Source organism: Anolis carolinensis, chromosome 2, assembly GCF_035594765.1.
Source record: "Anolis carolinensis isolate JA03-04 chromosome 2, rAnoCar3.1.pri, whole genome shotgun sequence".
NCBI classification, from domain to species: domain Eukaryota; kingdom Metazoa; phylum Chordata; class Lepidosauria; order Squamata; family Dactyloidae; genus Anolis; species Anolis carolinensis.
In genome coordinates, this window is record NC_085842.1 from 37,355,066 (window position 1) to 37,369,337 (window position 14,272).

At 37.7% G+C, this 14,272-nt stretch overlaps 2 protein-coding genes and 1 long non-coding RNA gene across 5 annotated transcripts in view; all 3 read right to left on the bottom strand.

The window, feature by feature from the left end:
- fhit (fragile histidine triad diadenosine triphosphatase) overlaps positions 1-14,272 on the bottom strand; it is a 998,292-nt gene that overhangs the window by 567,750 nt on the left and 416,270 nt on the right. The window lies entirely within an intron of this gene.
- The window catches only part of LOC134295980 (uncharacterized), a 110,725-nt gene that overhangs the window by 21,880 nt on the left and 74,573 nt on the right, over positions 1-14,272 (bottom strand). The gene's annotated exons all lie outside the window — the stretch shown is intronic.
- Positions 7,893-10,486, bottom strand: LOC134295977 (uncharacterized). The gene is made up of 2 exons (XM_062969655.1): positions 8,252-10,486; positions 7,893-8,167 (listed from the first exon to the last, which is right to left on the bottom strand). The coding sequence occupies exon 1, from the start codon at positions 9,628-9,630 to the stop codon at positions 8,353-8,355; it is 1,278 nt and encodes a 425-aa protein (XP_062825725.1). The 5' UTR covers positions 9,631-10,486; the 3' UTR covers positions 7,893-8,167; positions 8,252-8,352.

The window sequence follows — 14,272 nt, forward strand, 5'->3', positions numbered from 1 at the left end:
ACAACCCACAATAAATACTGAATTCTATAGACTATGTTTCAGAGGAAAGCTCTGACAAAGCCACCTCTTAGTATTCCTTGCATTAAAAACCCTATGAAATCCATGGGGACACCATAAACTGACAGGTGACTTGAAAGAACACACACACACACACACACATACACACATCATTCCTCACCTTTTGTCTGTGATATCTAGAAACTATCTCAGTTTTAGACTTCTGCTGCTGTAACCTGACGTACCCACATTAGGTTTTCAACAGCATCATTTTCTGTTAAAAGATATTCACACCTATGTAGGATACATTTCTGCACTTCACTCCTTTTCTACCTCCAAAGCTTCAGTTAGGCTTTCCAAAGAACAGAATCCATCTGACACACACACACACACACACACATATATGCATATTTTGGAGGAAATGTGTGAAACCATAGAGATATACTGACCCACAAATAAATCAAACTGCTCTTCCCCATAGTACTTATACTGTAATTGCCAGCACTCTTCAACATCGATTATGCCAGCTAGACCTGATGGAATCTTGTTGTGGTTGTTATTGCTGTTGTATGCCTTCAAGTTGTTTTCAAAGGCAAACTTGCCATGAAAATTTTGAGACTGACAGTAAGACTTGCCCAATACACAAAATCTGGAGAGCCATACTTTGTCTATCTGTGGACTGAAGATTAAATGCTGGCTGGCATCCTATTCAGTAGCTACAAAGTGGTACACTGAGCAACAGCCGTGTAATTGTTGGAGATTCGTGTTTACAATAGTTAGTAACAAAATGCAACCTACTCTTTCAGTCTGGCACCACCTAATCTGAAGAGTTTCCAAGATGCCTAGAATGATGTCACGGTATTCCCCTGTCACAAGGGCACCTTAAGACAAGCAGGACCTCAGGGGGGTCTTCTCCAGTTGCCTTTTCTTGAAATATCTTGTGACTGGGAGAACACTGCAGATATAATTTCCCAGTACCCCAATCTACAGTGCCACAGAAATCCTTCAGTTGAGGCACTGTCAATCTGAAATGGAAAGAGGGGGGGGGAGTGCGATTATCTGACATAAATACAACAATGAGTCCACATCCTGGTAGTTCTGTTTGATGATGGAGGACATCAGCTGCTGCTTTAGACTCATCTGGGATATGCATACTTTTAAATTTTGCACTTTTAAAGAAAAACACCACGAAAACTATTTTGCAAGTCTGCAGAAACATCTACTGAAGCGAATTCCTCACCTAACCCCCAATTAAGATGAGCCAGGCTTCTTTTTCTTAGGGTGCCTTCTGATCAAAATGTACTGTCTGCCATGAAGTATCTGATTATAGGCCAGATCCCTGATAAGAAGGAAAGAGTCATAAAGCTTAATCGGTTTCTAGAAAGTAGGTCAGCTTGTCATCTTCAAACGTCATCTTCCGCCACCCAGGAATAAAACAATTTTACCCTGGGAAAATGTGGCAGTGGATGAACAGCAACCACAGAAGAGATGTTAGGGAAAGAAATTAGGGGGGAATGAATTATACCGCTTAATATTGATCTTTTTGCCAACATTGATCTTAATTTATTTCTTCTGTATTTTCACTATTGACTTTCAGTAGGAGAGTTAAAAGAACACAGGTGTTCCTTTTGCAATATGGGTAGCTCTTTCCTTACTAGCATATGTATTGGCCAAGGAGATCAAAGAGCTCACCTTTGCTCTCAAATTCTTTAACTTGCAGAAAACCTTTGATTCTGCCAATCAATAGAAAATCTATTCAGCATGCAAAGCAGCACACAAAACTTTGATTTCTCACCCCTATTCTCTCCCTTGATTGGTAAAACAATGGATTTGTAATATAGTTATCAATACTGTTCTGTTTCTTTAGTAACATATGGGTAATTTTATCTGGCTTTGTCGAAACTCCATTACCTCTGTGTGCGTATGTGTGACGGGGGGGGGGGGGGGAGGGAGGGGGTAGACCTTGCTCTTCTTCGCAAGCAAAGCAAAGCCAAGAAGGCTGCCATTCCTCTTTAAATTAATAGCCTCTCAGCATTAGGAGAGGGAAGCAGGAGGGAGTTCACTGGGGAAAAGACTGCAAAAGCACATAATTCTGGGAAATGTAGTTTGGGAAGGCAGGGAGCACTATGCCAGAGAATTCAAAACAACTTGCCCTAAACCAGATTTTCCAGAATTCTGCTCAGCATCAGAAAGCCTCTATCAGAATAGGGGAGAGATTTGTCCCTCCAGAGCAGCAGCCAGACAGAGTTCCAATAAATTGTCGAATCTACAAAGAGGAGAACTGACTGATAGTTCTAGTAAGTAAATCTCTGAGCTGGGCTGGGAAGAAATCCCTAAATGGAAGTTCTATTAGTTAATATGAGAGACATTCAATGAGATAGCTTCTGTGGCTTTTTTAAAAACCCTATTTTTGTCAAAATGTTTTTTTAAATCCCTAAAATCCGTAGATGTATGAATATTTCTGAAAGTTGGGAGGATGTTGTCTTGTATCATTGTATTGAAAATTCAAGGAGATAGCTCTTGTATAATAATGATAATAAAAATTTTGAAAATTCCCCAAAAACCCATGGATAAGTAAAATGTTCTGATACTTGATGGGGTAACAGTGGTGGGGTAAATGTGTACTGCCATTGTAGTAAGTTTTTCCCCAATAGCTGTAATAATGAGGGAGAAAAGAGCCCTTGGCGTTTCCCCACTTGCACAATTAGTATTAAAAAGTAACGAAACCCTTGTTCTAGTAACAAAATTTTCATTAACTATACTTTAGAAACACTTTATAAATGAAGAGTTGACACACCCTAATTTTGTAATGAGTTTTGAAACATTTTGATCAATCACACAGCCCTAGTAAATATACTAAAATATGGGGGAAATCCAAAATATGGAGCACTACTAGTCCTAAGCATTTTGAATAAGGGCTACTCAACCTGTATTGTAATCATTTTAATTTGGAAGATAGAAGAAGTCCCAATCCTGGGGAAAAGGCAGGGTATAATTTGTTGTCGCAGGCTTTCATGGCCAGGATCACAGGGTTGTTGTATGTCTTTCGGGCTGTGTGGCCATGTTCCAGAAGTATTCTCTCCTGACGTTTCACCCACATCTATGGCAGGCATACCTCACAACCTCTGAGGATGCCTGCCATAGATGTGGGCGAAACGTCAGGAGAGAATACTTCTGGAACATGGCCACACAGCCCGAAAGACATACAACAACCCAGGGTATAATTGATGATGATGATGATGATGATGATGATAAATAAAAGTGATGTTATCTCTCCTCTTTACTTCCACTTAGCTTGAGTCTGTGATTCTAAATCTGGCGAGTCTGCTTATATCCTATCAGTGATCCCAACATTTGTAGTTATTTACCATCTTGTTTGCTTTGATGTATGACATTGGCAATCCTATTAATGAGAACACTCTATGAACTTTTATCATCCAGTGTTCTGCTCAGGTCTTAACAAATTCAGGACTGTTGCTTCCTATATTGGATCAATTTATTCCATTTTTGAATCAAAGTCAATGCATATGTAAACCCAACTGACTGAATGGGTCTACTCTACTCAGGACTAAAAGTAAGATTCAGGCCTTTGTATAGGATTTTGGAATGGTTGTGCAAGAACAGTTTAAATAGAGGTTAACAATTAAACAAACATAAAGCTAGCACTGGAAAAATTATCAAAAGAAGTCTTGTGAGAAAGACAAACAGAACTATGGACAGAAGGAGAGAGAAGATGAATAGTACTCATGAGATGTGTCAACCTCTTCATCAGAATGTTTAGCTGTGATTTACTTCCTTTTTATTTGGAAGAAAGAAAAGGAAAAAGGAAAGGGCTGTATTTTATTCAGTTTTATGATAAGATCAAGAACATCAGCTCTCTCCTTGCTTTTAGCCAACCAGTACAAAATCAGTGGAATGACGGACTATCCCTAGGGACCTGTTTCTAATTTTGCAAAATGTAATATACTGTATTGTCTCAATGTCTATTCCCCCCTTTCAAGTATGTCCATTTCAAGATCTCAGCATGGGATGAGTTTAGAAATAAAGAATTTTGTGAACTACAAAAATTCCACTTCTTGAGAAATAATGCAATAAAACAAATCACCAGTTTCTTAAGGAACATTTTCTTGCTCTGCTATTTAGAAATATGGTTTGTAATAGTATTTAAAAAAGCAGTGATTCTAAGAAATTCATACCCTGTGCTAGTTGTACTGCATTGTGAAGCTTGATATCAGGAAAGAAACACAGTTGAGTGCTCTCATGCCAGATTCTGTCAAATGTTACTGACTCTCGACTAACAAAGATGTCAATTATTGTCCCATGCTGACCATATGGCTGTCAAGTGGCAACTGCTACCACATGTCATCCATCAGATATTGCCAAATACTGACTGCTATTGCCTAGATGTCAAAATGTTCTGCAGATAGTTAGAAAGGAATTTGGGATGAAGGATTTCGTCTCTTGAAAAACCCATGCTGTTGTTTGTTAACATTTTTAAAACAGTAAGACAATTTTCTCACAGCAGAGTCCCACATTTGTCAGACCCATTATGTATAGTTTGGCTTTCTCCGCAGTAGATCTTTGAGACTTTAGCCTGAAAGACTATAAAGGGAAACATAATTGTGGATGGATAGCTCATTCTACTGCCAGTCTATGCCAGTTTTACACATGTTTCTTCTAAGGATATAAATTCTTGACAAGCTCATCTTCACATGCAAGGATGAATTTCCTCCCTGCTGTAGAAGACAACAAATACATACCTCACTGTAGTCACATAGTCCAAAGCATTCCAAAGGATTTTTTGTGCTGAATGACACATTTCCTCTGCAGGAAACACATATTTTGCATAGAAAATGTAGCTTGAACACTCCAGTCCCTTACTATGTGCAGAAAAAATATCAGGACATCAAATTCTGGGGTAGAAACTGTAGAAATCTTGCTGCTCTATTATTATTCCTGATAGGGTTTCCCAACTGTTGGGAAACCCACTTTTTTTGACAAATCAAAAACAGAAACAAAAATATTTACACACTAGTTTATTCAAAAATCAATTTCATCCTATTTTTCAACAATCTGTGATATTAAAATGTACAAAAATTATGGCATTTTAAATTTGTTACCCTTGGTATTATTTTCAAGCTAGAATATGCATTTTGTCACATGGCTGTATATGCTCACTTGTTTCATTCCTAAATGTGAAAAGGAAAAAATGGCTTTCTTCCCACCCACATCTATAAGATGTCACAATATTACCTGTCCTTTATTTGGCTAGAGTCATCCAATTTGCAAATAATGATCTTTAGAAAAATTGTATAATTTCACAAACTATGATAATTATACAAAACAGCATGGTACTATATAAATAGATGATAATAATGATGATAAGACTACAAATAAGAATAACAAGTGTTGTGATGATTCATTGTTCAAAATTGCTAATTAAACATCAATCATGGTTGGTTTTTTGGGGGGTTTTTTGGTTTCTGTGTGCAGATGCATTCTACTTCAACAAGACTATAGTTTTGTGTTGATAAATATTTTGCATAAGTTACAGTAACCTAGGAGCTTTGGGTGGTGCAGCAGGTTAAACCTCTGAGCTGCTGAACTTGCTGACCAAAAGGTTGGTGGTTCGAACCCAGGAGCAGAGTAAGCTCACGTTGTTAGCCACAGCTTCTGCCAACCTAGCAGTTTGAAAACATGCAAATGTGAGTAGATCAATGGCGGGAAAGTAATAGTGCTCCATGCAGTCATGCCGGCCACATGACCTTGAAGGTGTCTATGGACAACGCTGGCTCTTTGACTTAGAAATGGAGATGAGCACCACCCCCCAGAGTCGGACGTGACTAGACTTAACGTCAAGTTGTAACCTTTACCTTTATTTACAGTTACCTTATTGAAAAACAAAAACACCCCCTGTTTTGCTTGTGTGCTTGTGGTGAGATTGGTGAGTTTGCAAGGCAGACTCTCTTGCCAAAATTGAGAAATGTACGAGTATTTTCTTCAAACCTCTATGTTTATATTTCAGATGTAAAAGTGGCATTTTGCTATATTTTTATAGTTCAGAACCATTTCAACAAACTGCAGAAACTGAAGGATAGTTGTATTCTGATGCATGTTGAAGTAACTGTATTGAAAACAAAAAAATGATATCTGTAAACTTCATTAAGCATAACAAATATTTTAAATGATTAAACATTAAACAAAAGCTATATTTATAGCAGTCAGTATTTACATTATGTACCTATAGGCAGTTAGTATTGAAATCACAATTAAGCCCCAATTAAAAATACATTTAAAAGGTAACTGCTAGTACCACAGAATCTACAATCAAATAGCTTTCTTTTATATGGCAACAATAACTCAGCTGGAATCTTATCTTGTGTGCAGGAGGTGAAAAACAATACCCTAGGAATCTCAGCTTTTCCAGCAGCCTTAAATGATCTGTAATTTATTCAACAATGAGTGGGGAACAAAAACAATAAAATGAACCTTATAAAAAATTCAAGAATCACTGCAGGAGCTAAAAAAATTATTAGGCACAATTGCCTTATTTTTATTTTTAAAAGTCAACATTGATTGATTGTTTTTCTCATGCATGTGTACATATATTTTTATTTTCTCAAGACAAAGGAGCCATGGAAAATACCTCTTCATTTTAATCCAACTGTTGCTTCTCTGTCTCTTGTGTAGTTGGAATAACATTACATTTTGCTTTGTTTTCCTCGGGAATGCTAAGCCTGATACGGAACATGCTGATTTTACTTAGCCATCATAGAGGTTGAAAGAAAAGGTTTTACATAAAGGAGAAATGGCTTTAGTTATTTCCCAGAATTGCTACAAAATTGCATGTAAAGTGGACTATGAAAAGGAATATTAAATCCCATTTTCAGGAAAACTGTCCAATTTTTTTTTAGGTGAAAGGAATCCTTTTTTAAAGGATAACAATACAACCTGGCAAAATTCCTCAGGGAAATTTCATACATGCCTAGCAAACTCAAATTCAACTGAATAAGTATTTATAATCTAGTCGTAGGGATGAGGGAATGATGCAAAGAAACAGCTGCTTTTTCTTTACATTTATTTAGGATAATTTAAATCAGAACAAAGTGTTCAATACAAAAAGGAACATCAGTACTCAAAGAAGTTCAATTTGTAATTCAGGGAGGAGTGCTTGAAATTCGAAGCCAGGGAGATTTAGTTGCTCACCAAACTACTTCTCCCAGAATTCTGCAGGATCACAGAAACACATTATCATAATATCTTTGCATTGGAAGGGACTCCAAGGCCATTTTGTTCACTCCCCCATTCATGCAAGAATCTATAGTAAAGGCATCTCTGAAAAATATCCAACATTGATTTAAGGACCTCCACCATTCTCCAAGAAAGACTAGTTTCTTTCCAATGTTTAGGTAGAATTTCTTTCCTTGTAATTTGCTTTGTGTTCTGGTCTCTGGAGCAACCAAAAACAGGCTTGTTCCATCATCTATATGACATCCTTTCAGATCTTTAAAGATGTCATGCAGCCAGAGCAGTTAAAAGAAGCATCACAAAACTACACAACTGTGCTGCATGAGAGTGCCCCAGCTGAAGTTTTTGCCCAAAGCACAACTCTAAGGAGCCAGACTTTTCTCCCCTGCTCTTCTTCATTATAGTGAAAAGAGATTGGGGTCAGGAGTTTACAGAGCTAAAGGAACTGCAGCGAACTGAAAGAACATTGGACTGAGAGCTCTCAGCTTTGACTCTGGAAATCCGATCATGGGCAAAATGTATAGCATCTATACACACAAACAATTGTCTATGTACAAAGAAAATGTGTCCAAATGACATATATTGTTACAGTTCCCCGTACAAAGCTCAATTTGGCCATACCCGACAAAATGAAAAGGAGCAACAGCTCTAACACAAAAGTTGTTCAAGTCTGGTATTGGTTCCAATACATATAGGCTTCAGGGATACAGTCAATGAAAATATCTTCCAAACAGATGGTTGGTCGTGTTGCTGTATACTGGATTGAAGAAAATAATGATGGAGCACCACTCTCAAAAAAGTCTTCAAAAGTAAAGTCCAAATAAAGTCCCAAGTTTACAGGGGTCCCGGGTATTTTTGACCCTGTTTCAGGGAAAAACCCCTTCTTCAGGAGTTGTTAAACTCAGCAACAATGAATTTCTATCTAAAACAAAACATAGAGTAACAAGTATTTTACCAGCAGTATTAACAGAAGTAAAGGTAACCCATATAACAGTATTATACTTACATAGTGCTAAATGCTTTCACTGAGTGACTCTGCTTGTGGTGATTTCAACTGCGAGTAATTCTGGAGGTTCATTCAAAGGTTTTTAAAGAGTACTTGAAGGTTTAAAGGAAACAGCTAAAATTAAGTGATTCATTAAGTCCCTGAGGGGAAAAGGTTTTAAACTTAAAGATCCAGTACATTTCCCTTTGGGATAATAGTTTTTCCAAGTCCATGAAAGGTTTTTGAGAGATGCATTCCAGAGCACAAAATTTAAATGAGGTAGATGAATGTTTGTATTGGGTGAAGTGTGAATATAAAAGAGATTCTGTAGATAAAATTTTGATTCTGGATTTATGTTCAGAGATTCTGATTCTCAAGGATCTGGTTGTTTTTCCAATATACCAGAGATCACAGTCACATGTCAAGAGGTAGATTACATTGCTGCTATTACAAGTAGAAAAATGTTTTAGTGTGGTGCCCACTTTGTTCCTATGATTATATATCTCCTTAGTCTTCCAAGATTGAGGACAACACTTACAGTGACCACAAGGATAATGGCCTCTCAGGGTGCTCTTCGGTGTACTAATGGGAGTGATTAAATCTGTATGGATTAAATATTCTCTAATATTTTTAGTACGCCTGTTTCCAAAAATAGGTAATTTATCACAACCTGAAATATCTTGAAGAAGATGCCAGTGCTTTTTTATAATTTGGATTATGTGTTTGGAGTAATGCGATAATTCTTGTGTCCAGATAATTTGATTTTTAGTTGGTTTAGCAGATGCTTTCAGTAGGGTGGTTCTATCAGTTTTTTCAGCTTTAATTAATGCCTTTTTGATGACATGTTTAGGATAGCCTCTACTTCTAAACTCCTGGCTTAAGGTCAGGCTTTCATGAATGAAGTGTTCATTAGAGCTTGAGTTATGCTTTAGTCTAAGTAGTTGTGAAAATGGAAGATTGGTCTTTAAACCAAAGTGGTGGAAGCTGTTATAATGAAGAAAAAAATTTTTATCTGATGGTTTTCTGAAGTTCTTGACCAAAAGTTTGTTATGATATTTATACACAGTAACATCTAAAAAAATGATATGTGACAGGTTGAGATGACTGGTAAACATAATAGATGTATGTATAGTGTTAATCCAATTAGAGAATCCTACTGCGGCCTCAGTTGTTTTAAATACTATGAATATATCATCAATAAATTGGCCATAGTATATTATATTAGCATAGTACATATTTAAAGATGGATTTAGCAATATAGTGTTTTCTAAATTTGCCATGAATAGATTGGCAATCGATGGGGCTAACAGACTTCCCATAGCGACACCGAAGGTCTGAAAGTAAAATTGGTTTTGAAAACGGAAATAATTTTTCTCCAGTACTATATCAAACAGGTCCATCAAGAAATGTGTAGGTGGTTGCAATTTTGTTCTCCTACGAAGGATATTCTCTATGATGGTACGAGCCTCATCTAGTGGAATGTTAGTATAGAGTGAGGTGACATCAATCGTAACTAAAATGCTGTCCTCCTCAATTTTGAGATTTTCTACGATATTAATGAAGTGCTTTGTGTCTTTAATGTAGGAATCACAGAAAGGGACAAATGGTTGGCAAAAGGAGTCTAGATATTTAGCAACTGGTTCCAATACAGAAGATGAACCAGAAATAATAGGTCAGCCTGGGGGTGGAGTGATGCCTTTATGAATCTTAGGAAGAATATAAAAGATAGGTATCCTGGGGAAGTCATTTTGTAAGTATTTAAATGTAGAAGAAGAAATAAATCCCATGGACAATCCCTCTTGACACACCACCCTAATAAGGGACTGAATGTGTTTAGTGGGGTCTGTTGCAATAGGTTTGTAGAATTTACTATTTGATAACTGGAGGTTGACTTCCTTAATATAATCTCTTTTGTTAAGTAATACTATAGCTCCCCCTTTATCTGCTGGTTTCCAGACTACCTCTTTAAGGTTGCTCAATTTGACCAGAGTGGTTCTTTCTAATTCTGATAAATTTGAGTGGTATGGTTGTCTATGAGTAGTTAGCTTGTTAAAGTCCCTCTCTACAGCTTTTTCAAAGCATTTAATGTAAATGTTATCTGTGGAAGGGCAGAAGGTACTTTTAGGTTTGAAAGGATCTGTGGTTGTGTTGGATATGCTGTCTTTAAACATGTCTCTTAAGCGGATGGTTCTAAATAGCTTGAATAAATTTATTCGTGCTCGAAATGCATTAAATTTAGGGGTGGGAACAAAAGATAGACCTTTGTTTACTACTGACCTTTCTACATCAGATAACTTATAGTCGGATAGATTAACAATCAGGTTCGGTGTCTCCGATTTCGGCCCCTTGGAAAAAAAGTGGAGGATGAGGAGGATGGTAGAGTCCTATTCTTATGTCTAGAGGATCTTCTTAAAGGTGGTGAGTCAGAGACTTCAGAGCTTTCAGTTGTCCTTCCTGGGTCTTCCTCGGTAGAGGAGTCTGTAAATTGAGGATGGAATCTGACTTTTCTCTTAGAGGAAACTTGATCTTTGTCCAATAACCATGGGTAGACTCGATTGGACTGGTAATCATGACGATCTCTTTCAAACTTTTTAATTTTAAATTCCTTCACCTGATTGTATAGGTCACTACATTTTTTGTCAAGAGTCTCCAACATGGTAGCAGAGGTCGTATCTTTCGTAATGTTTTCCATAAGATTGGTAATTTTATTTTCTCCATCCTTAATGGTGGCATTGGATTTCATAATCAATAATGCCATCAGATCCAAGGAACATTTGTTTAAAATTTTAACCCATTGTTGTAAAAAATCCTTATCTTCTTTGAACATGCCAGGTGGTTTATATATCCTTAATCCCCTGGGGATCATATTGTGTTTTATATAATCAGCTAATGTGGATGCATGAAGATCCAAACGAATATTTCTTTTTTTCAATTTTTCTAAGTCATAAAGTAAATTGCTGGTCTGGGAGGACTCAGCTGCTGGTACATGGTCAATGACTGACCTGTTTTTAGTAAGAGACATAATATCTTCTTTATCAAAGCTAAATGTACCGAGCCAGTCATCCATAGTGATATGGCTAAATTACTATACAAAGTCCCAGAATACTTGTAAAGTATCTATACACACAAACAATTGTCTATGTACAAAGAAAATGTGTCCAAATGACATATATTGTTACAGTTCCCCGTACAAAGCTCAATTTGGCCATACCCGACAAAATGAAAAGGAGCAACAGCTCTAACACAAAAGTTGTTCAAGTCTGGTATTGGTTCCAATACATATAGGCTTCAGGGATACAGTCAATGAAAATATCTTCCAAACAGATGGTTGGTCGTGTTGCTGTATACTGGATTGAAGAAAATAATGATGGAGCACCGCTCTCAAAAAAGTCTTCAAAAGTAAAGTCCAAATAAAGTCCCAAGTCTACAGGGGTCCCGGGTATTTTTGACCCTGTTTCAGGGAAAAACACTGAAAAAAGTTTTCTTTCCTGTCTGTCTGTCTTTAAAGGGATGGTCCCAATAGCTAAATGTTATGGAACCTTGTGTCAGGACCCAGGCTGCAGAGCACCAATAACCACGCGCAGAGGCCAGAATCTATCTAATATCTTTATTAAGGGAATATATAAAGTCAATAAAAACAAGTGTAGAATATAGTTCAGAAATAGACCTTTCAGGAAAGGTCAAATATAGTCCAGGAAAACAATGTCCAATATAAGATATTAAGGTCCAAAGTTATAATCCACTTCACCGAAACACCCACTATTTGGCAAGCAATAGTGTGGGGAACTGTCCATAGACTTTGAGGCTTAAGGTAAATCCGAAGGAATAGAAAACAAGGCTTGAATCCGAAAGGCAAGGTCCGTGGTTTTAAGTGCAAGGCAAGGCAAGACTTGAGACTTAACAAGGTCCAACTTGAAACAAGGCAAACGAGGAACAAGAAATGAGTCCATAGAAATCCGTGGAACAAGGCAGGGCTGGGAACTTGATTCAGGAGCTGGGAACTGGAGTACGAAGTCCACACACGATCTCGCTCCACGAGCTGACGAATTGACTCCGCAAGGTTCCTACGAGGGCAAACACCTAAATAGGATCTCGTTTTCCCGCCAAAGAACACTTCTCTGGGGAACCAGAACCGAAAGCCATTCTGTGTCCAGATGCATGACTCCCTAAAGTTTCCCAAGGAAAACAGACTTAATCAGCTAATTGCTTGGCAGCTATCCTAGCGCTCCGGCGAGTCGCCTCTTGAGCGCCTCTTTGTTGTTTATAATAATCTCGGCGAGAAAAAGGGGGAGATTTCTGCTCAAGGCTTGTTTGGCTGACTTCTGGAGGGCAAATATCCTGCAGGTGCAAGGGCTCCAATTCTGGCTGAAACGGTGGGAAACCCAAGTTTTCCTCTTCATCTGTCACAATAATACTAGGAACAGGACTACATGGCCCATGAGACATCACACCTTGGATATGGGACCCAAGTTTAATCATTAAGTTCATATATGTTTTATATACACCTTACATAAAGATCCTGAAGATAAGTTTATACATGTCATTTTAAATAATTTTGTGCATGACACAATGTTTTTATTGACAGAGTTATCAGAAAGCAAAGATACCATTATCTCAGCCACCCATGAGGACATTTTTGGGTTTTGGAGATTTCAGAATTTGGAATTCTGTGTAAGGGATGCTCAATTTGTATTTTGCAGGCGAGTAAACAAATCTTCAAAAGGAGCCCCTGCTGGCACAGTGCGTTAAAGCACTGAGTTGCTGAACTTGCAGACCAAAAGGTGCCAGGTTTAAATCCCGGGAGCAGAATGAGCACCTGCTGTTAGCCCCAGCTCCTGCCAACCTAGCAGTTCGAAAACATGTAAATGTGAGTAGATCAATAGGTACCACTCCAGCGGGAAGGTAACGGCGCTCCATGCAGTCATGCCGGCCACATGACCTGGAGATGTCTATGGACAATGCCGGCTCTTCGGCTTAGAAATGGAGATGAGCACCAACCCCCAGAGTCGGTCTCGACTGGACTTAACGTCAGGGGAAACCTTTACCTAAACAAATCTTCATCTCACAGGAGAATTCTAGTACTTCCTTGATTTAACTCCTGTGACATGTGAGGCTGTAACTAGTAAGAAGTCATCATTCTCCTGCTATATTGTTCCCTTCTTGTCTTTTTCCAGCTTACACTAACAATCACATTACAATATACTGTCACTATATGACATTTGTGTTATGCTGAAAGTGGCACATAGCATTTGGTTAACCCAAGAGGTAGCAACTTTTGAGGCAAAATTTATTTATTTACAATATTTATATCCTGCCTTTCTCTACTCCGATGGGGGACTCAAGGCGGCTTACAAACGGCACCTGTGCAGTGCCTTGGGCATAAAACACAGACATGAATAAAATTATTAAAATTAAAACAGACATAAAAACATAATAAAAATACATTCCAATATGAAACACGTCATCCAAAGTTACTGTATGTATGTTGCTCTGGAACTTATCAACAAGGAATCATCAAACACCTATTTCTCAAATTTAGTATTTATTTCCTGCCACTGTAAGCAGCTGTTTCTTGCTTTTTTTTTTGGTGTTTTCATAAAAAAGATTTCTACAACTAGGCTTGAGTACACATATGGCCTCTAGATTTAAAGCAATGGTTTGAGTCCTAGATTCCTTTCTCACCACACAACTATACAAAATCTTGTGGTATCCTGTGATTTATAGTTCAGTGAGGCATTGCACTTGTGGATGAAAATTCTAAATAGTCCTCTATAAACTGCACATCCCAGGATTCCTTAGCATGGAGTCATAGCAATTAAAATAGTGTTTTTATTGAGCTCTGGATCATCTCCCTCAGAAAGAATAATACACAAAAATTCCCAGATCACTCTGTAAACATAACATAAAAAATATGGCTAAGCTGTACAAAGCAATGTATGTTGATGACAAATACCTGACTAGTGGATTTACTTTTCCTTAAAATGAACAAGGATGTTTTCCATGGATTTAGTGTGTACCATTGTGCAGCATTTGGAGAACACA

Bases quoted from the DNA above. Each gene is read 5' to 3' on its own strand.
- LOC134295977 (XM_062969655.1), bottom strand. From the start codon at position 9,630: ATGGACCTGTTTGATATAGTACTGGAGAAAAATTATTTCCGTTTTCAA.